Source organism: Mastigoproctus giganteus, chromosome 10, assembly GCF_048544385.1.
Source record: "Mastigoproctus giganteus isolate SK-2022 chromosome 10, ASM4854438v1, whole genome shotgun sequence".
In the NCBI taxonomy this organism is placed as follows: domain Eukaryota; kingdom Metazoa; phylum Arthropoda; class Arachnida; order Uropygi; family Thelyphonidae; genus Mastigoproctus; species Mastigoproctus giganteus.
Genome location: NC_143584.1, coordinates 56,192,019 through 56,214,237, shown reverse-complemented (window position 1 = coordinate 56,214,237; position 22,219 = coordinate 56,192,019). Strand labels below are relative to the sequence as shown.

Genomic DNA, 22,219 nt, shown 5'->3' with positions numbered 1-22,219 from the left:
GCAGTGTCTTCATCAGCACGCTTCATTTTCACACCTTTTAAGTATTTTACTCATTTTTAGGGAATAAAGCACAATTATAAAAAGAGGAGGCACGCTTGATACACATAAACAAAGCTGCGCGTGTGTAGCAACTGAATAAACAACACCGTAAAGGCAGAGATACACAATTAACACCTCATATTTTACTAAAGCATATTTCTAGGGGTTACTACCATAAAACAGTAAAAACAATTTCCAGTTGCGTTTCTGCTAGTGGAATCTGTTATAAACTGGTAGTAAACTCGATCTAATTGCATTTGCGATTATACCGATAGCTGGAATTGTGTTGGTTTTTACGTTATTATGGTGAAATGTGTTTCCCCTTCACTGATATAAAAAACATATACATTTTCAGAATCTTCTCTTCATTCCTATTGTGTTCCATTCGGTTGGGGTGATTCTGCGTTCGATTGCCATTTCTTGTAAACACAAAGGCGAATCGTGCATAAGCGAATTCGGTTCGTGTTATATAAGATATCGTTCCCCTATTTATAAATCGTGTATGATCAAATTCGTGTAGTGTAAACACGTGTTATACGAGGACTGACTGTATTTATATAGTACACAAAGTAAACAGGTTACCTTCTTCAGAATTTACAACATATCAAAAATGCAGCATATATATCTAAAATTTTATACCATATTCTTTGGCATCTTTGTTAGATTTCACACAAACACACAAATATTGCTGCTGTACACAACAGAGAATGGTGACAATTTGTTGCATCAGAGATTAGCACAAAAAGACTGACAAAAGATGGAGAATCAATCTTTTTTTCTCAGAAAAAAAGACTGATTCTCCATCATAAATGTGGAGTTGGCAGATATATATGCAATAAGGCCTCTAAGGTTGGGATTATTCATACCACAAATTTAAACATATACGTTTAAAACTGATTTAATAATAAAATAAAATAATACAAAAGACTGTAAAATAATATTTACAAAGATTGATTATTTACAAAAAACTAGTTTAAGACAAAAATATAAAAATAAAATAAAATAAGTAAATACGTTAAAATGCATTAAAATATAAATTTAGAAGCGATAAAAACACTATTGTAAGCTTTCGGAGGTGTCTGCCTCCTTCCTCAGCAATAATGAAAGTTAAGCAAACCATCCTTAAATACCAGGTTCATTTGCAGGGCAATAGTGTTTTTATCACTTTTAAATTTATATTTTAATGCATTTTAACGTATTTATTTTATTTTATTTTTATATTTTTGTCTTAAACTAGTTTTTTGTAAATAATCAATCTTTGTAAATATTATTTTACAGTCTTTTGTATTATTTTATTTTCTTATTAAATCAGTTTTAAATGGTTGGCGTATCTGTTTAAATTTGTGATATATATGTACATTAATGTAAATAACAATGAAATTAAAATATTCATTAAAACCTCAAATGAGTCCATTATAGAGATATATAATATCCATATAATGTCCATAAACCAATATAATGATACCAAATAAAGATATCATACAATATCCACATAATGTCCATATTAGTAGACATAGTGATAATCAGACATTGACAAATGCAGAATTTGAACATGAATATAATCTATACAGAAATGACATGTACATATAAATATATACAAGGGGTATCAAAAAATTCGTACCCTGAGCTAGAAAATTTCAGTAGGAAGATGCCGTTTTTAATATAAATTGTCCACATATTCAATAATTAACATTGTGAAATTTCATTCCAGTAGGTGATCGTACACCAGAGGTGGAACCCAGAATCTGAGGAAGAACGCTATAGTTGACGAAGTGGAGTATTGTGCAGTGATCAATTTCCAGCATTTGCAGGGCAAGAAAGCTCAGGAAATTGATGAAGAAATGAAAGCTGTGTATGGGCATGAATTTTCCATCCTATGACACTGTAAAAAAGTAGAAATGGGAGTTCCAGCGTGGTTGTACAAGTGTCTTTGACGAGCCACGAGAAGGAAGGCCATCAACATCCACAGATAGTGAGATGGTTGCAAAGGTCGAGCAGCTGGTGCTGACTGACAGATGTGTGACAAATCATTTCATCACAAATTCAAAGGGAATTAGTTATGGGTCAACCCACAGCCTTTTACACGACCATCTGCACATGTCTAAGGTCTCCGTATGATGGGTTCCAAGACTGCTGATGCCTTTGCAGAAGCAATGTCGAATGCAATGTTCTCGCCAACTGTTGGATTTGTGCTACTACAGCACCCACTCTATTCTTCTAACCTAGCACCATCAGACTTCTTCTTGTTTCGAGAAATGAAGAAACCATTGCATGGATGGCGCTTTGGTTCGTCTCAAGAAGTCATCAATGAAGTGGAATCATGGTTTCATGGAAAAAGTGCGGACTTCTATGATCAAGGCATTAAGCAACTGATCCATAGATGGGAGAAATGTGTTACTATACATGGAGAGTACATAGAAAAGGATTAAAGTTCCTATGAAGTTTCACCTTTCCAAGGTTGTTATTATTTCTAGGTAAGGGTATGAACAAGATTGGTGAAGGGAACAAAGGGGTGCTCTTACCAAGAAAGGCTTAAGTTCTGCAAATTGCAGCACCTGGAGAGTAGGCACCTGCGAGGTGATCTGATTAAGGTGTATAAGGCCTTGAATGGGTTGAGCAAGCTGAATACTGATGGGATTCTTCCTCTTGCTCAGATTAAAACCCTGAGGGGGCATAGATTCAAATTGAGGAAAGACAATTGTAGAACAGATGTGCAGAAATTTGCCTTTAGCCAGCAGGTGGTTGATTGGTGGAAGACTTCCACCTTTTGTTCTGGAAGTTGATAGCCTAAATAAATTTAAGGCTGAGCTGGACAGGCATTTGGAATGAATGGAGACTAAACATTTAAGGCTGAACTAGACAGGCATTTGGAGTGGCTGGAGACTAGGCACCTGAGATGTGATCTGATTGAGGTGTACAAGGCATTGAACGGGTTGAGTGCGCTGAATTCTGATGGGATTCTTCCACTTGCTCAGATTACAAACCTAAGGGGGCATAAATTCAAATTGAGGAAAGATAATTGTAGAATAGATGTGCAGAAATTTGCCTTTAGCCAGCAGGTGGTTAATTGCTGGAACAAACTTCCATCTGTCGTTGTGGAAGTTGATAGCTTAAATAAATTCAAGGAGGAACTGGACAAACATTTAGAGGGAATGGTTGTGTGAATTTTTTTTTTGGCTGATGCTACATAAGCTCATATGCTTGCTTTCTTGCATCACATGCCTCTACTAATGCTAATGCTTTCTGATACCCCTTCATATATATGTATGTATGTATGTGAGTGGTGACTTATGTAGCAGCTCTCAAACATCAATTGAACTCAGCTATGTTATTCTATGATATTGTAATACACAAGCCGGGGTGAGTGTTTGTGTGTGATATGTTAAGCTGTTGTGCCTAGCCATTTTATTGCAAAGAATCAAAATGGTAAGGATGGATACTATTTGAGAAGGAACACAAAGTCAAAGGGGGAATGCAAGATGGCTCTTTAAATAAGATCTAAGTTAAATTTTTGGAACATAAATTTTTTAGTATCATTGACCACTTTATTTAAAGGAGTCTGCAAAAGCATTGGCTAAATTATTAGCAATTTTGTTAAGTGAGAGTGGGTTCATAAGTGCTATAATTAATGCATTTTACAGCTGAATTTAAGTGTGAATAGTAGTTGCAAATTTTCATCAGATTATCATTTGCCATTGTGCGTTTATAGGACAAATTTTTAGCATTAGCATTAGTAGAGGCATATGATGCAACAAAGCAAGCTTATTCAGCATCAGCCAAAAAAAAAAAACACCACTCCCATTTCACCCCTCCATTCGTTCGAAATACCTGTCCAGCTGAGCCTTAAATTTGTTCAGGCTATCAACTTCAACAACAAGTGAAGGAAGTCTGTTCCACCAACCAACTACCCGCTGGCTAAAGGCAAATTTCCGCACATCTATCCTACATCTGTCTTTCCTCAATTTGAATTTATGCCCTCTCAGGTGATTATTCTGAGCAAGAGGAAGAATCCCGTCAGCACTGAGCATGCTCAAACCATTCAAGGCCTTATACACCTCTATCAGATCACCTCGCCGGTGCCTAGTCTCCAGACTCTGTAATTTTCAAAACTTAAGCCTTTCTTCATAAGAGCAACCCTTTGTTCCATTCACTAATCTTGTTGCCCTTCTCTGTACTCATTCCAGCAGCTCTACATCCTTCTTGAAATGAGGCCTCCAGACCTGTATACAGAACTCAAAGTGTGGCCTGACCATTGCCTTATACAAGGGAATAATCACCTCCCTATCCCTGCTAGCAAAATTCCTATATATCATTGACAAGACACCATGAGCTACCCTTGCAGCTCGCCTGCACTGCTCAGAGAACTTCATATCTCCCTGCACAATTACCGCCAGGTCCTTTTCATTCTCTACCACTGTCAGTGTAGTACCGCAGAATTGATACGTTGCTCTGGGGTTACTGTTTCCCATATGTAGTACTTTACATTTGTCAATGTTAAACTTCATTTTCCACCTCTCAGCCCATCTGCTCAACCTTTCCAGATCCTGTTGCAGCAGCATAGCATCAGCAGTCCTTAACAACTCTGCCAACCTTTGTATCGTCTGCAAACTTGGACATTAAGCTTGATATACCATCATCAATATCATTTATAAATACAGAAAACAACAACGGACCCAACACTGAACTCTGAGGAACTTCACTAATAACATTAGTCCACGTTGAGCAGTGTCCATTGATTACCACTCTCTGTCTTCTACCACTGAACCATCCCTTTATCCATAGCAGCAATTTGCCTCCAATGCCACATTGATCCAATTTGTGCAGCAGTCTTCCATGTGCAACAGTATCAAAAGCCTTTCTAAGATCCAAATATATAATATCAAAGTTATTCTCTGCATCCAGTTCTTTTGTGACTACATCATAGTATCCAATAAAATTGGTCAGGCAAGACCTTCCCTTAACAAAACCATGCTGTGTCTGAGCTATAACTGAATTCTTGTCTAGATGATCCTGCAGTGCTTCTTTAACCAGTGCCTCCATTAATTTTCCTTGAACAGAAGTTAAACTAACAGGTCTACAATTACTTGTGTCAGCCTTTGATCCTCCTTTGTGAATTGGGGTTACATTTGCACATCTCCAGTCTATGGGTACCTCCCCTGAGTCCAAAGAAGCTCTCATAATTATGGCTAGGGGTTTGCTTACTTCCTTTGCTGCCTCCTTTAATATAACTGGATAGATCCCATCCACCCCAGGTGCCTTTTTTATGTTTATCCTCAACAATTTCTCCCCCACTTTCCTCTCAGTTATTACAAAATCAGCTAGCTCACTGCCAATGTTTACTTCACTTACGATATTCCCTTCCTGAATAACTCCTCATGTGTGAATGTAGATGCAAAATACTCGTTTAGTTTGTTAGCCACCTGAGCAGGATCCTCAACTGTTGAACCATCAATATCCAGTGGACCAATCTGATTTATCCCTTTCCTTCTTGAGTTTAAATAGGTAAAGAACTCTTTGCTGTTTTTCTTTGCATCCCTTGCCAAGGATTTCTCGTAATCTGCCTTCGCCTGCCTAACCTCCTTTGTGACTTGGTTACAGACCAACTTATATCTATCATAGGCTTCCATGTCACCCATTAATTTGTATGTATCCCATGCATTTTTCTTCTCTGCCATATGTCTCATTAGTTCATCTGACATCCATTTAGGCCTGAACCTTGAACAATATTTCTTAGTTGGTATGTAAAGCCTGGTAGCTTCCAAGATTAGTTCTTTAAATGCTTCCCATTTTGAATTTGCTGTTGATAACATCATCAGTTTGTCCCACTGTATAGAATTTAAATACAGTCTCAGACCATCATAGTCGCCTTTACGAAAGCAAAAACGTTTCTCTTTGCCTCTGATGGTAGTTACCTCCTTGAGTAAATCCCACTTCAGAACACTGTGATCACTGCCACCTAGTGGTTCCTGTATCTGCAGAATTTTTAATGCATGAAGAATCACTACTGATAATCAGATCAAGAGTATTGCTCCCTCTAGTTGCCTCATGAACATGCTGATGTAGAAAACAATCATCCAATAAATCCACAAAAGCCTTGCTAGTGTGTGAGTGACCAGCCCACAAATTCCAGTCAATATCTGGGAAATTCAAATCCCCCATTATAAGACTCTCTGATTTACTGGCCCACTCTATTTCCCTGTACAGTATCTTATTATACTCATCAGTTTTTAAGTCCATTAAACAAAATGTCTTTAGCATCAAAAGCCAAGAATAATTTTTACCACATGAGAAACATAAAAGAATCACAAGACAACCAAGGTTTGAATAATAAAGAATTATATGCACAACAACACATAACACTTGAACAGTCTCTAATAATGCTAGTTTTTATAAAGATAGAGGGAAGCTATTTTAATTCTTTAAACGTGAATGAGGGGCATCACAAACAGCAATATCATGAATGCTGCCCTACCCACCTGACTATGGAGGTGCCTCATGAATACTATTCACAAAACTATCTCATGACATTTTAAAAGAATTTTGGAGTTCTGTAATTTTATTTTGATTCTTTTGCCCAAAGGCAATCTGATGTTGGTGTTAAACATGAAACTATGCTGTAAAGAACATTATTTTCATGTCTCTAAGGTTAATTTTCATGAAAGACAGTGAAAGAGAATAACTTATCTATAATTCTTCATTTCTTTATATATTATTTTCTAAGATATATTTTTTTGAAGAAAGCAGCTGGTAAAATTATTTGTATTTCTAACAAGGATTCATTAAATGCTCAGTTTGTTGCTTTTATATTTAGAATTGTGTTTTTACTACTTTGATTTTGGACACATTAAGAGTAAAGAGGTTAACAAGTTATCATAATTTTAAACCTGGCTGATAGAGGATAATTTATGTTTTCTTCATCCCGGAATCCTATATTGATAATTAAAGTGTAAACATAATTAAATGGATGTCAGATGAACTGATGAGACTAGTGGAATTGAAGAAAAATGGATGGGATAATTATATAAATACAGGCACATCCTGGCTTACGTAATACTCAACTTACAGAAATTCGACTTTATGTTTTTGCCGGATGGTGCAAACTTAAAAAAATCGTGGAAACGTATCGTGCATTCCATAGGATAAATGGAAGTATCATGAAAATATCATAATGTGAAACCAATAACACATTGTGTTTTTTTTTTTTTTTTTTTTGGTAATTCGTTCCAAGACCTAGGAAGTTGAAATTTTCACTATATAACTAAGCTATTTATCTCTCTAAAAGGTCATTTTTATAATGGAAGCTGCATTATACTTTCATCATTATCATATGTTCCATTTTAAACGTGTTTGTGATATTTTTCTAAATATCTGGAGGTCACTAACATAAAACAATAAAAAAAATTTCACTTTTCTGTTAGTGCAATTTAATATAAATGGGTAGTAAACTCTATCTTATTGCATTTGCGATAATACCGATAACTGGAATTCTGTGGGATTTTACGTTACGGTATTATGTTTAAATGTGTTCCCCTTCATTGACATCTTCAATCATAAAAAAAAAAAAAAAAAAAAAAAAAAAAAAAAACATTTTCAGAATCTATTCATTCCTATTTACTTATTACAATGGTGAATGGAAAAGGGCCAACGAAAAGTGCAAGTTCTGGGAGGGCTAGGAAATGAAACAAAATTGATTTAGAAATGAAGATTAAAATGATTAAGTAACAAGCAGGTCGAAGTTTGTCATCTATTGAATGGAATTAGGTCTCACTGCTTCAACAGTGAATAATATTTTAAGGGATAGTGCACATATAAAAGAACATGTTAAAGGATCAATGCATTTAAGATAAACTGTGATCACAAAACAGTGTCCAGGTGCTATATCGAAGATGGAAAAACTATTAATAATATGGATGGAAAATCAGATTCAGAAGCAAGTGCCCCCGAGTCCAATGGCCATTCAATCAAAAGCAAGAAGTATTCATGAAGATATTAAGGATAAGTACGGCGAACCCCAAGCCAAGTTCGTGGCAAGCAACGGGTGGTTTGATAGGTTCAAGCGCTACACTGATTTCCAAAACATTAAAGTATGCGGTGAAGTTGCCAGTGCAGATTCTGCAGCTGCAGAGAAATGTTGTGATGTGCTGGAAAAAAAAAACCACATCGAAATCTTCACAGCGGCATGCTTATCAATTGGAGAGTTAATTTTGGCAATGATGCTCAAAAGGTAAAACTTGCCAATGTTATGCCTGTCTCCTCTCTCTTTTTGTAATTTTATAATTTTAGTAATTTTGTACGCTTTTGTAATTTTTCCTGAGCATGAGATACAAAAATTGAATAAATAATTCTATTTACATGTTCGTTGAACATTTATTTTTTGCTCCAATCAAATTCAGCACACATAGTTGCGAGTGCTACATAAGCATTTAGGGAAATTCTGACTTATGTAAAATTCAACTTACATAGGGTTCCACAGAACGCAGCCCTTACGTAAGTCAGGGAGTGGCTGTAATGGGGGATTTTCACTTTCCAGATACTGATTGGAACTTGTGGGCTGATCATTTGCACACTAGTAACTTTTGTGGATTTACTGGATGACTGTTTTCTACAGCAGCAAGTTCAATAGGCAACTAGAGGGGAATAATACTCTTGATCTGATGTTCCAGCAATCAACTACCTGCTGGCTAAAGCCAAATTCCCGCACATCTATTCTACAACTGTCTTTCCTCAATTTGATTCTATGTTCCCTGAGGTTTGTCATCTGAGCAAGAGGAAGAATCCCATCAGCACTGAGCTTGCTCAACCCGTTCAAGGCCTTATACACCTCAATCTGGTCACCTCACAAGTGCCTAGTCTCCAGGCACTACAATTTGCAGAACTTGTGCCTTTCTTGGTAAAAGCACCCCTTTCTTCCCCCTCACCAATTCTGGCCTTCTTTGTACTCATTCTAGCAACTCTACATCCTTCTAAAATGATGCGCCCAGACCTGTACACAGTCCTCAAGGTGTGGCCCGACCACTGCCTTGTACAATGAGATAATCATCTCGTAGTCCCTGCTAGCAAAATTCCTATATACAATATCATTGACAAGACTCCATGACCTGCTCTGGCAGCCCATCTACACTGTCAGAGAACTTCATATCTGATTGCACAATTACCCCCAGGTCTTTTTTATTCTCCACTTCCCTGAGTGTAGTACCACACAGTTGGTACATTTCTCTTGGGTTACTGCTACCCATATGCAGTACTTTGCATCTTTCAATGTTAATCTTCAGTGTTGCCACTTCTCAGCCCATTTTTACAACTTAGCTAGATCCTGTTGCAGTAGCATACTGTCTTTATTTTCATTAACAACCCTGCCAATCTTTGTATCATCCTGCAAACTTGGACATTAAGCCTGATATACCTTCATCAATATCATTCATAAATATACAAAAAAAAAAAAAAAAAAAAGGCCCAACACCGAACCCCGGGGAACTCCGCTAATAACATTAGTTCACAAAGAGCAGTGTCCATTTATTACCAAACTCAGTCATCTTCCACTTAACCCCCCTAACCATTGTAGAAACTTGCCTTTAATGCCATTCCACTCTAATTTTCACAGCAGTCTTCCATATTCAACTGTATCAAAAGCTTTTCTGAAATCCAATTAAAGTTATTTTTTTGCATTCAGTTCCATTGTGACCACATCACAGTATTCAATCAAATTGGTCAGACAAGACCTCCCTTTAACAAACCTATAATGTGTCTTAACTATTACAGCAGTCTTGTCTAGATGGACCAGTGACTCCATTATTTTCCTTGGAACAGAAGTCAAACTAACAGGTCTGTAATTAATTGTGTTGCCCTTTGTAAATTGGGGACACATTTGCACACCTCCAGTCCATAGACTGGAGGTGTGCAAGGAAGCTCCCATAATTATGGCCAAGGGTTTGCTTACTTCTTTTAATATAACTGGATAGATCCCATACAACCCAGGTGCCTTTCTTATGTTTAACTTCAACAAATTCTCCTCCACTTTGCTTGCCATTAATACAAAATCACTTATCTCCCTGTTAGAGTTTGATAAACTTCTGGCATACCCCTTCTTGAATAACTTCTCATGTGTGAATGTAGATGCAAAATACTCAGTCAGTTTATACATGAGCATGATCAGCAATAGACGAACCATCTATATTAAGTGGATCAATCTGATTTGTCCCTTTCCTTCTAGAGTTTACATAAGTAAAGAACTCTTTGCATCCTTTGCCAAAGATTTCTTATAATCTGCCCTAGCCTGCCTAACCTCCTTTGCAACTTGACTTCAGACTGGCTTATATTTGACGACATAGGCTTCTGTGTCGATGATAATTTATATGCATCCCATGCATTTTTCTTCTCTGCCACCAGCCTCATTAATTCATCTGACATCCATTTAGGCCTAAACCTTGAACAGTATTTCTTAGTTGGTATGAAAAGCCAAGTAGCCTCCAAGATTAAGTGACTGAAAACTTCCCATTCAGAATTCACCATTGGTGACATCATCAGTTGATACAACTGTATAGAATTTAAAAACTATTTGAGATCACTGTAGTCACCTGGAAGAAAGCAAAATCACTTCCTTTTACCCTTGATGGTAGTACCATCTTTAGGTAAATCCTACATCAGTACACTGTGATCACTGTCACCCAGTGGTTCCTTTATCTGCAAATTCTTAATGCATGAATAATCACTGCTGATAATGAGATCAAGGGTATTACTCCCTCTGGTCACCTCTTGAACACATTGCTGTAGAAAATAGTCATCCAATAAATCCACAAACATCTTGCTAGTGACCAACCTACAATTTCCAGTCAATATCTGGAAAGTTAAAAACCCCCATTATAAGACATTCTGATTTATTGGCCCACTATTTCTCTACATAAAAGGCCTATAACACTCACCTACTCTCATTTTCCCTGCTCCAGTGCATATGTCACACCACACTGACTCAACATTGCATTGTCCACCAATGTCAATTGGATGCACATCCTTAGATTTTATGGGTTTCTTGACTAACAGCATAATCCCTCCTCCCATCTTGTCCTGTCTATCCTTTCTGTACACATTGTACTCACCAAATTCCAATTCTGCACTGCTTATATCTGTGTGATAACACGTCTTTGATATCCCAACAATATCCACCTTTGATGTCTTTACTACACTTCAAACTCATCAAATTTATTTACTATACTTCTAGCACTGGTGTACATGCACATATACATGCACCTGTTCTTATTCTTAGTTACCCTAACACAGCCCATGTATTTACTTGTTCCATGATGACTCCCAGCAGTCCTGGAAATTCTCATCATCTTGCTTCCCAGGCTGCTGCTCATTCCAATAGAAGCAGTGCAAGAATCAGCTTCGCCTTTGGTTGCAGCCATCGTTAATCTTTTAGTCTGTGAATCCCCCCAAAGCTAGCAGTTTTCCGACCCATCTAACATTGCCTCGATAGCATCAGCTAATATTCTTGTACCTTTCTATTTAAGTATACCCCATCACTATAGAAGCAGTCTCTCCTGTTAACAAGCACAGACCATGCTAAAAAAAAATTCTACCTCATGAGCCTTGCACAATCTCTCCATGGCCAAATTGATTGACAAAACTCTCGTCATATACTCCCTCCTATCGTGTCTGGGCAGAATTGCAGACACTTTCGTATTTAACCCTAACTAGTGACTTTTTTTTCAACATTGACTTGTACTTGTTAAGTAAATCTGCAGACCTCTTACTCTTAATGTTATTAGTGCCCATGTGACATTAAGGGTAAGAGATTGTGAGAAGTCTTTTGCTAGGAATGCAAAGAACAGTGCCAAGAATTCTTTGCTTATGTCAATACTGCAGGAAAATGGATGAAACACACTGATCCACTAGATATGAATGGCATAATTATTGATGATCCTGTTTAGGCTGCTGAAAAACTAAATAAATATTTTGCACTTACATTCACAGATTTTTAGGCATGGGGATACTAGAAGTATACAAATTAGAAGTGAAGCTAAATGATTTTGCGCTAACTGAGAGGAAAGATGCACAGAAGGGAAATTTCTAAAGCTAAATGTGAATAAGGTTGATGGACGAATCTATCCAATTACAGGTAGTTCTCGACTTTACGAGTTAATTCGTTCCTAGCGCGTGCTCGTAAAGCGAAAACTCGTAAAGTGGGAATTTATTTCTCACTGACAATGTTAAAAATAGGGGTTACGTTATCAACAATGAAATTAGTTATCTAATTAGTTTATGTTTAAACAATGATTGATTTATTGAAAGAAATGAAAACGTAGCCTGTAAAATCAAGCAAATTATAATAATAGAGAAATTATTTACGACTTACAAATGTTAAAGAATGTTTATTCTTCACCATCATCATCAACTAAATGCACACTCGTTGATCATTCATTATTGGCTCGGCACTCGTTGGTTTGTTGCAGAAGGAGTTGTCTTCTTCAGAAATGCTTCAAGAGACGTTTATTTCCAAGATAATCTTCTCTTTTCTTTACAAATTTCAATAGCATGCATGAGCATTTTTTAATGGAAAGCACAAATTGCAACTAACACGATTCGCGTGGAGTAACAAGTTTATGAAGCTTTAAAAAAAGGAATGAAGAGAAGGAGATTCTGAAAATTTATTTATGTTTTTTTATACGATGGAAGGTTTCAGTAAAGGGCAAACACATTTCACCATAATAACGCAAAAACCCACACAATACCAGCTATCGGTATTTTCGCAAATGCAAATGCAATAACAGAAAAGCCCAATAAACCAGAAAGTGCAAATTGCTTTTATTGTTTTATGGTAGTGACCTCAGAAATGTGCTTTTAGAAAAATATCACAAAAGCATTTAAAATTGATTCTTATAACAAGAACATGATAACGATGAAAGAGTAGTGCATTTTAATGATTTGAATTGGTAACTAATCCATTTTACAAATCATGCTCACGACCTTTTATATGGCCTTAAGGTCATGTTCGTTACATTAAAAATGACATTTTAGAGAGATAAATTGCTTAGTTATACAGCGAAAAGTTCCACTTCCGAGATCTTGAAACAAATTACCAAAAAACAATCTGTTATTGGGTTCACATTACGATATTTTCACCATATGATGGTGTCTCTGGAACTGATTAATATCGTAAAGCGGGGGTAGATATACCACGTGTGTAGGTATACTGTATTGTATAGCTACGCACGTGGTTGGAATGCGGTATTTATGTGGTATAAATTTAACATTCATTTTTGTAATTAATGTTCATATTTTCCATTTTGTTGATACTTGGGGGAAAAAAACTCGTAAACCCGGGAACTCGTAAAGCGAGAACTCCCTGTATATGAAAAGAAGCTGAAAAATTGATATATAAACTTCTATCATATTCATAAAGGGGGGAGGGAGATCAAAGAGTGAAGTAATTACAGATCTATAAGCCTTACTTTTGTTCCAGAAAAAATAATGAAATGAATGGTTAGAGAAGCGATTCAGAATCACCTTGAGAGGAATGCGATTATATGGCAATCATAGCATGGATTTGTTAAGGAGAGTTCTCATATGACCAATCTGATTAGCTGCCATGATAGAGTAGCAAAAAATAAATAACATACAATACAATCTCAATATAATGAAGTTTTGGGTATAATGTGATCATGTTACTAAGAGAGGCTTAAAAACAATATTAATTATGGTAAAGCACAGATTTCTCAACGGATACCAGCAGAAGCAAAACTTTACACAGCAATATTAGCTACTGAATGATAATGGTTTTCCCCATGTATTGCCTCAATTATAGATACAATAAAAATACATCAATGAAATGTTAACTGGGCACATGATACAAAACTAAACATTTTTCTCTCAGAGGAGGACCAGCGACATTTCCCAGTTGTGATATACTCAGTTATAAATTTTTCCATTTTTTCCATAATCCAATACAGGATGTAACCCAGCTGTATTACACTATTTTCCATTTAATAAATAATACAGGGATTTTTTTTTTACCTTGATCTCTTTATAGGAGGGCTTATCCAACTCTCCTAGTCCATCACATAAAACAATTAAAATACAATGATAAAATTTATAAACTACATTTTAATGTGTTCCACAATGACAGCACAATAGCGATTTAATAGCCCGGTATCACCATTGAGGCCACAACCCGACTCTAAAAATATTAACCACGATGCTACTATCAAGTATGGGAAAACATTTTGTCAAAAAAAACAAATAGTTTAAGAACGAAAATAAAATACATGAAGACAGATTTCTTTCTCCTTAAGTTAGATGAAAACCTTTCGATACTACATGTTCACAGGATGGAATGAAACTAAAAAAATGCACCGCTGCATCTGTATTTAAAAGAAAATTTAGTCCTCATAACACGTGCATTTATAGGACAAATCATCTGATATTAAAAAAGGTCTGCGAATGTTGATTGAGTTTTTACATAATTTTATTTCAAGACTTTTTGCAATAAGTAGCTTACTACTTATTGCAGAACGTACCAACTGTGTGGTATTACACTTAAGGTGGTAGAAAATGAAAAAGATCTGGGAGTAATTGTGCAGTCAGATATGAAGTTTTCTGAGCAATGCAGACAGGCTGCCAGGGCAGGTCATGGGGTTTTGTCAATGATATATAGGAATTTTGCTAGCAGGGAAAAGGAGGTGATTGTCCCTCTGTATAAGGCAATGGTCAGGCCATGCCTTGAGTACTGCGTACAGGTCTGGAGGCCTCATTTTAGGAAGGATGTAGATTTGCTTGAGCCTGTACAGAGAAGGGCAACAAGATTGGTGAGGGGAATGAAGGGATCCTCTTACCAAGAGAGGCTTAAGTTCTGCAAATTGCAGTGGCTGGAGACTAGGCACCTGCGCGGTGATCTGATTGAGGTGTATAAAGCCTTGAATGGGTTGAGCATGGTGAATTCTGATGGGATCCTTCCACTTGTTCAGATTACGAACCTAAGGAGGCATAAATTCAAATTAAGAAAGGACAGATGTAGAATAGATGTGCGGAAATTTGCCTTTAGCCAGCGGATGGTTAATTGCTGGAACAAACTTCCATCTGTCGTTGTGGAAGTTGATAGGTTGAATAAATTTAAGGAGGAACTGGACAGGCATTTGGAGGGAATGGTGTGATTTTTTTTTTTTTTTTTGGCTGATGCTGCATAAGCTCATACACTTGCTTTCTTTCATCACATGCCACCACCACTACTACTACTACTATAATGAAGCTAAAATAATCAATATTCAGCATAATTATAGTAAGCTACTTATTGCAGAAGCTCTTGAAATAAAATTATGTAAACACTCAATCAAAATTCGCAGACCTTTTTTAATATCAGGTGATTGGTCCTATAAAATGCATGCGTGATGAGGACTAAATTTCTTTTAAATACAGATGCACCGGCGAATTTTTTAGTTTCATTCTGTCCTGTGAACAGGTAGTATCAAAAAGTTTTCGTCTAACTTAAGGAGGAAGAAATCTGTCTTCACGTATTTTATTTTCGTTCTAAAACTATTTGTTTTTTTTGACAAAATGTTTTCCCATACTGATAGTAGCATTGCAGTTAATATTTTTGGAGTCAGGTTGTGGCCTCAATGGTGATTCCGGGCTATTAAATCGCTATCATGCTGTCATTGTTAGCATTAGCAAGGGCACATGATGCAAGAAAGCAAGCTTATATAGCATCAGCCAAACACACACACACACACACACACACACACACACACACACACACACACACACACACACACACACACACACACACACTATTTCACCCATCCACTTGCTCCAAATGTTTGTCTAGTTCTGCCTTGAGGAACACATTAAAATGCAGTTTATAAATTTTATCAGTGTATTTTAATTGTTTTACGTGATGGACTAGGAGAGTTGGATAAGAGGCCTTCCTATAAAGAGATCAAGGTAAATCCCTGCATTATTTATTAAATGTTACATAATATAGGAAATATTGAGCATATAAAGCTCTTATTGCGCTAAACTATTTTCCATGGAAAATAGATTTCCATGACTTTGGTTTTTGACTACGTGATGTAGAAATGCCTTAATTGCATAACTCAAGGGACTCCTGTTAGAAAAAACAAAGCTGCCTTTTTATTTATTTATTTTTTTTTAATACCCTCATGTATGACCACTCAGCTATGGTGGCTGTTAAATTACGTGGCCGAGATTTCCTTATTTCCTATTTATGTGCTATCCTCTAAACTGGATTATTACAAAAATATCACATTTGGAAGCATGGGATCATTATAAGAAACTAGCAATTTTGAAATTTTATTTTTTAAGTATAAAATGAAGCATTACTGTTTATTACTTTTGTTTTAAAGTATAGCATTATTTAAGGAAAGAACCACAATAACACTGTATTTGCCAATTAAAGAATTTAACCCATTTCATCCACTGATGGCAAAACAATAAAGCTAAAAAAAAAATAAATAAATAAATAAAATTTGCTTTTATAAAAATGGTTGTCTTTTTTCATTGTGTATTCACAATAAAAAAAATTGAAAATTGGAATAAACTGAAATTTTATTTCCTAACAATGATGAAATTTATAATGTTTACTTATAATGTGGATGTTAAATTGTCTCCTGACACCACATTATATTGAGGTTGCATTGTTCTTAGATTTCCATAAAGTTTATGGTAGTGTTCAACATGAAAGACAGCAGTACAAACTAGAGCAATGTGGCATTAGTGACAAGTTACAGCTGTGAATAGACAGAGAGAGAGAGAGAGAGAGAGAGAGAGAGAGAGAGAGAGAGAGAGAGAGAGAGAGAGAGAGAGAGAGAGAGAGAGAGCAGTTATTAATGCTCTTATTGGACTAATGTTCTCAGTGGAGTCCATCATGGTCCAATTCTCGACCTCTTATTCAAAATACAGTCGAAGCTCTTTATAGCTAACCTCTTTTTAATGTGCCAGCATGTTATAACGTCCTATGTGGTGGATCCTGGCCAATTTCTCATTAACCTAATGCTATTTTACATTCATCATAATGACCTAGAAAATAAAAGGATTTCTCTAAAACGATCATAAATTTCTACCTCTTAATCTGAATTTTTACTTTTTTGGCATTTAAAAATGACAGAATGTTTAAAAATATATTGAAGTAATTCACGGGCTTGCAGCCTTATCATAAGAAATTGTTTTTTAAAGATTTCCTACATTCTTTTCTCACAGTGCGGTAATGAAATGAACATCGGCTAGAAGTTAATTTCATTAGCTAGAATGTATGTTTATTGGTATGGCTCCAAGAAAGTGGATAACTTTGCCAATCACAGATAAAATTAGAATTTTGCAAGCTGTAGATAATGGTGTGCATTCTAAGACTGATATCGCCAAACAGTTCGGCATTCCTAAGAGTGCTCTGTTCACTATTCTGAAAGATTGGAAAAAAGATTGAAAGCTTAAAGAAATCTGCTGCACCATGTAGTATTTGAGCATGAAAGGTGAAGTATCCAGACAGGGTACTTTTGAAATGGCTAATGATGATGTGTGCAAAAAACGTTCCAGTAGATAGTAATCTTTTAAAAGCTAAGGCTGAATCATTTGTGCACTGAATGGATATTGAAGAATTTAAAAGTTCAGATGGATGGTTCCAGAAATTTAAGACTCATCATGGCCTGTCTTTCAAAAAACAAAGGAAAATCATTTAAAAAATATTTTGCTGACACATGACCACAATGACACCTTCAATGCTCACAAAACAGGACTCTTTTTTTAAACTGCTACCGGATAAAACACTTACATTTAAAGCTAGAAATGTAATGGCAGAAAACAGTACCGTTCTCCTAGCAGCACTCATGCCTGGCACAGAGAAGCTTTCTCTTTTAATCATCGGAAAAGCCCAGAAGCCTCGATGCTTTAAAGGTGTGAAGACATTACCGACTATGTATCGAGCAAACCAAAAGGCATGGATGACATTACAAATCTAGGAAGAATGGATCCGAGACTCTGATCCCAGGATAAGTGAGAAGAATAGAAAATATTTTGCTGGTTGTTGATAACTGCACCTCCCTCATTGTCAAGTAAATGACCTATGTACAATCACTATTGAGTACCTACCACGAAATATGACGTTAGTTCTTCAGCCACTTGATCAAGGTGTAATCCAGTGTTTCAAGAAAAATCACTGAAGAATGCTATTAAACAAAATTGTGCCGTGTGTTGAAAGCAAAATTCAATGCGAAATTGGCATCTTGCAGGCAATGTATTTATGTGTTTCAGCATGGGATGAAGTTGATGAAAAAGTGATTGCCAACTGCTTCAAACGTGCTGGATTTACCATCTTAAATGATGCAATGTGTGAATTTTGATTGCGAAGAACAGTACGATAATAGGGAAGAAATATTTGAGCATGTGTGTCATCACCTAAACTTACAGGAAAACTTCAACTTCAAAGATTAAGCAGAAGTGGATGTGGACATGAATGTTTCAGAATATGCATAAATGAAGAATGAATGATGAATTGCAGACGTAATGGAATCTGAAATCTGCAGTGATGAAGATGAGGAACTAACCGTGGTTGAACAAGAAGTTTCAATGAAAGATGCTCATCAAGGATTAGAACTTGTATGCCGATTTTTTCAAGAGTAGCCTAACTGCGAAAGTGAAATAACTGCTATCGCGCACCTTCATAATTCTCTTTTAAAGGAGAATTATGAAGCAGTATTTTAGACAGATTATTTTAAAGTACGAAACAATTCACTTGTTAGTCTTGATAGGTATGTAGCCTATATAATGAAAGTTACAATTTATTTGTAACCTTACTGCACTCTACAATAAATGCAAAATTTACACTTATAATTTTCTTGTTTAATACTGCAGTACATATTATAAATAAGATTATAATTATTGTATTAGTAGAATTACATTAAATATTCAAGCCTTTACTTGTTTTTTTGCTGATTTTATGAACGATCGATATAACGTCCTTCCGATATAATGACCATTTTTCTCATTCCCCTAGGGGTTTGTTATATAGAACTTCGACTGTATTTATTAATGATACTGATGGAGGCATAGAAAATTTAATGTCTATGTTTGCTGATGATACAAAAGTTGGCAGGGTTGTTAATGACCAGAATCAAGGTATGCAACAATACCTAAAGAAATTAGCTGGATGGGCTGGGAAGTGGAAACTGAGGTTTAACATTGATAAATGCAAGGTATTGCATATGGGTAGGTGTAAACTCAGAATAACATACCAATTCTCAGTTACTTTTATGGTGTCACCAATTAGGTGGCATCATACTCAAATTAGCTGAGAATGAAAGAGACCCATGGATGACTATAGTCCTGCATGAAGTTCTCTGAGCAGTGCAAACAGGCAGACAACTAGGACAACTTACTGGGTTTCCATCAGTGATACATAGGAATTTTTCCGGCAGGAATAAGAAAATATTTATCCCCATGTATAAGTCAATAGCAATAAGGCTATAAAAAAAGCCGACCGGGCTAGCTGAGTGGGGTGTAAAAGTACCTGCCCGGCAACCCAAAGGTCGGGGGTTCGATTCCCGCCTCGGGCTTGGATCAAAGTACTGCAAAAACCTTGGGAGGTGCAATATGGCCACAGAAGCCGATGCGCCAACAACTACCAAATCAAAAAATAAAAAAAATAAATAAAAAAATAAGGCTATAAATGACTGATGAGCATAAAGGTCTGGAAGCTTTATTTTATAAAGGATATGGATGTCTTAGAACAGGTCAAAGAGGAAGATCAAGATTATTCAAGGGCATGAAAGGGTATTTATACAACATAAGTCAGTTCTGCAGCATCTGGAAATTCAGCACTTGTAAGGAGACCTGACCAAAGTATTTAAGAATTAAATGGACTGAATAAACTAAATGATCCTTACTGTAGTTATTCTATTATAAAGAGCTATAAATTTAAGTGAAAAAAGGATTTCTGCAGCACAGACGTGCAAAAATTTATTTTCAATTAGTGAATAACTGATTGTTGGAACAATCTATCACATGATGTTTTGAAAGTGCGTAATTCGAATTAAACATAAGGAAGAATTGAATAAGTTGTTATAGTGGTTGGACAAATGATGTAAGTTTTTTTTTTAAGCTGATGCTACATTTTTTTAAGCTTCTTCCTTGCATCATTTGCCACCACTAATACTAATATATTTTATGCAAATTCATATAATTAAATACAGAATATGTTCATTTTGACAGTTTGAGTTCAGTGACTTTATACTTACTCATATTATTGACTAGAAAAAAAAAAAACAGTGAAAAATATTCATAATCATTATGGCCAGACAACTTAAGCAGTTAAAAACAGACCCCTTCAAAACCTTAGGTGACATACTACAGAATTTTGAGAATTTTATATGCTGTTTTCTAGTTTGTTTCAGCAATAATTAGCACACAACAATAATAGATGAAAGGATATGGTGCATGAAAAGACAAACTTCTCCTTTGGCGCAATAACCATTTAGATAAAATTTACATAACTCCTTCTTTTTTTTCGGAGAACCAGCATGAGTAAATGGACAATCAGATCCCTATGTAAAAAAAAAAAAAATAAATAAATAATGATAATAAATAAATATATAGTTCTTGAAATAGTTATAAATTATGAACAAGAGGAAAGAATAAAAAAAAAAAAAAAAAAAAAAAATTGTGATTTTTTTTTATTTCCCTTCAATATTAATTATAATCAAGTTAACAGTAATTTTTATTATCTGTGCAATACACAAGAAGGTTTTATTTTTACCCAAACTATCAGTGAAAAGGCTATATTGTTATGGAGCTTACAGCAATACATTAAAGATTATATTCAGTAAATTTAATTTTTATGGAATGAATTAGGACTAAGTTCATTCTTCTGTGGAACAAATAAAAAAAACATCCTAAGCATTTTAGTGAAACCAGAACTATATGTGAATACAAAAACACATTCTAGTGTTTATCTTTCTCCCCTTTATTAATGAATTAGGATATGTACAATACTCTTCTAGAATTATGCAAACAATGAACTAATTTTATTAAATTATTTGTGACTATTATTATTACTTGATCTAATAAGATTATAATTTAAAAAACAAAATGATATAATAGCACTGCAAAAGTGCACTAAAAAAAAAAAACAACAAGAAATGGTTCTAAAATTAGCATAACACATAATATAAAGTTTTCTTAAACTGCATTAACCCTTTCATTACTGAGTTTGCCAAATATAAGCATGGGAATCAGTTTTCTGGCTCTGTAAAGCAAGTTTATTTGTATAATCTTGAAAATTTGTAAAAATTAAAAAATACTTTTAAACATTAATTTGTTTTTATTGTGATGACTTGAATAATTGAAATGAAAAATTGACTTGAAAAAATTGCCATTACTTTTTCTTTCTAATGTAATAATTTCATTTACATCTACAATCATTGCTTGAACTTCTGGATCTGAATTCCAAAGATTTTTTTTTTTCTTTTTGGTAAAATAGGTTTTTAAAATAAGAAATAGGTTTTTTTAATAAAAGATATAGGTTCTTTATATATATATATATATATATATATATATATATATACTTACTTTAATGCATTTTCCTTCAGCAAAAAATTTACACACTGCCTTGTATATTTTCTGGTCTTTTTTCCTTCCCCTTCCTGACTGCCCACCACCTCTTCTTTTTTTTGGATCACACATTCTCTTTCTTTTACCTCCCCTGGCAGATGATTTTCTAGATCTGGAATGATTATGCAAAAGCCTGTCCTTTTTTTTACGGTCTTCAGGTTGATCATCATCCTCTTCACCATAAGAAGGTGAGCTATAAGGGCTATGAGATCTGTAGTTTAACAGAAAGTAAAACAATAAAAATAAATTGGAAGTAAAATAATAAATGAAAATCTCTCTCTCTCTCTCTCTCTCTCTTTTTTCTCTCTCTCTCTCTCTTTTTTCTCTCTCTATATATATATATATATATATATATAATGTTTATATAGATTTGTTCTCCATAATGTTAGCGCATTGGCTTTCTCTATTTCAAACATTATGGTCGTTGGGAACTTTCTGCATATAGCAGTGTCCCAGGTCCATAAACCATTATTAATAATATTATATATATATATATATATATATATATATATATATATATATATATATATATATATATATATACAGGTAACTCTCATATAACACGGTGGTT

General features: G+C 35.1%; 1 protein-coding gene across 1 annotated transcript in view; it reads right to left on the bottom strand.

The window, feature by feature from the left end:
- LOC150079042 (uncharacterized) overlaps window positions 1-22,219 on the bottom strand; it is a 231,514-nt gene that overhangs the window by 138,658 nt on the left and 70,637 nt on the right. Inside the window, exons 5-6 of the mRNA XM_090382501.1 lie at window positions 21,607-21,859; window positions 20,471-20,582 (exon numbers count right to left, since the gene is read on the bottom strand). Coding sequence (XP_090238627.1) covers window positions 20,471-20,582; window positions 21,607-21,859 — 365 coding nt within the window. The remainder of the gene's footprint in view (window positions 1-20,470; window positions 20,583-21,606; window positions 21,860-22,219) is intronic.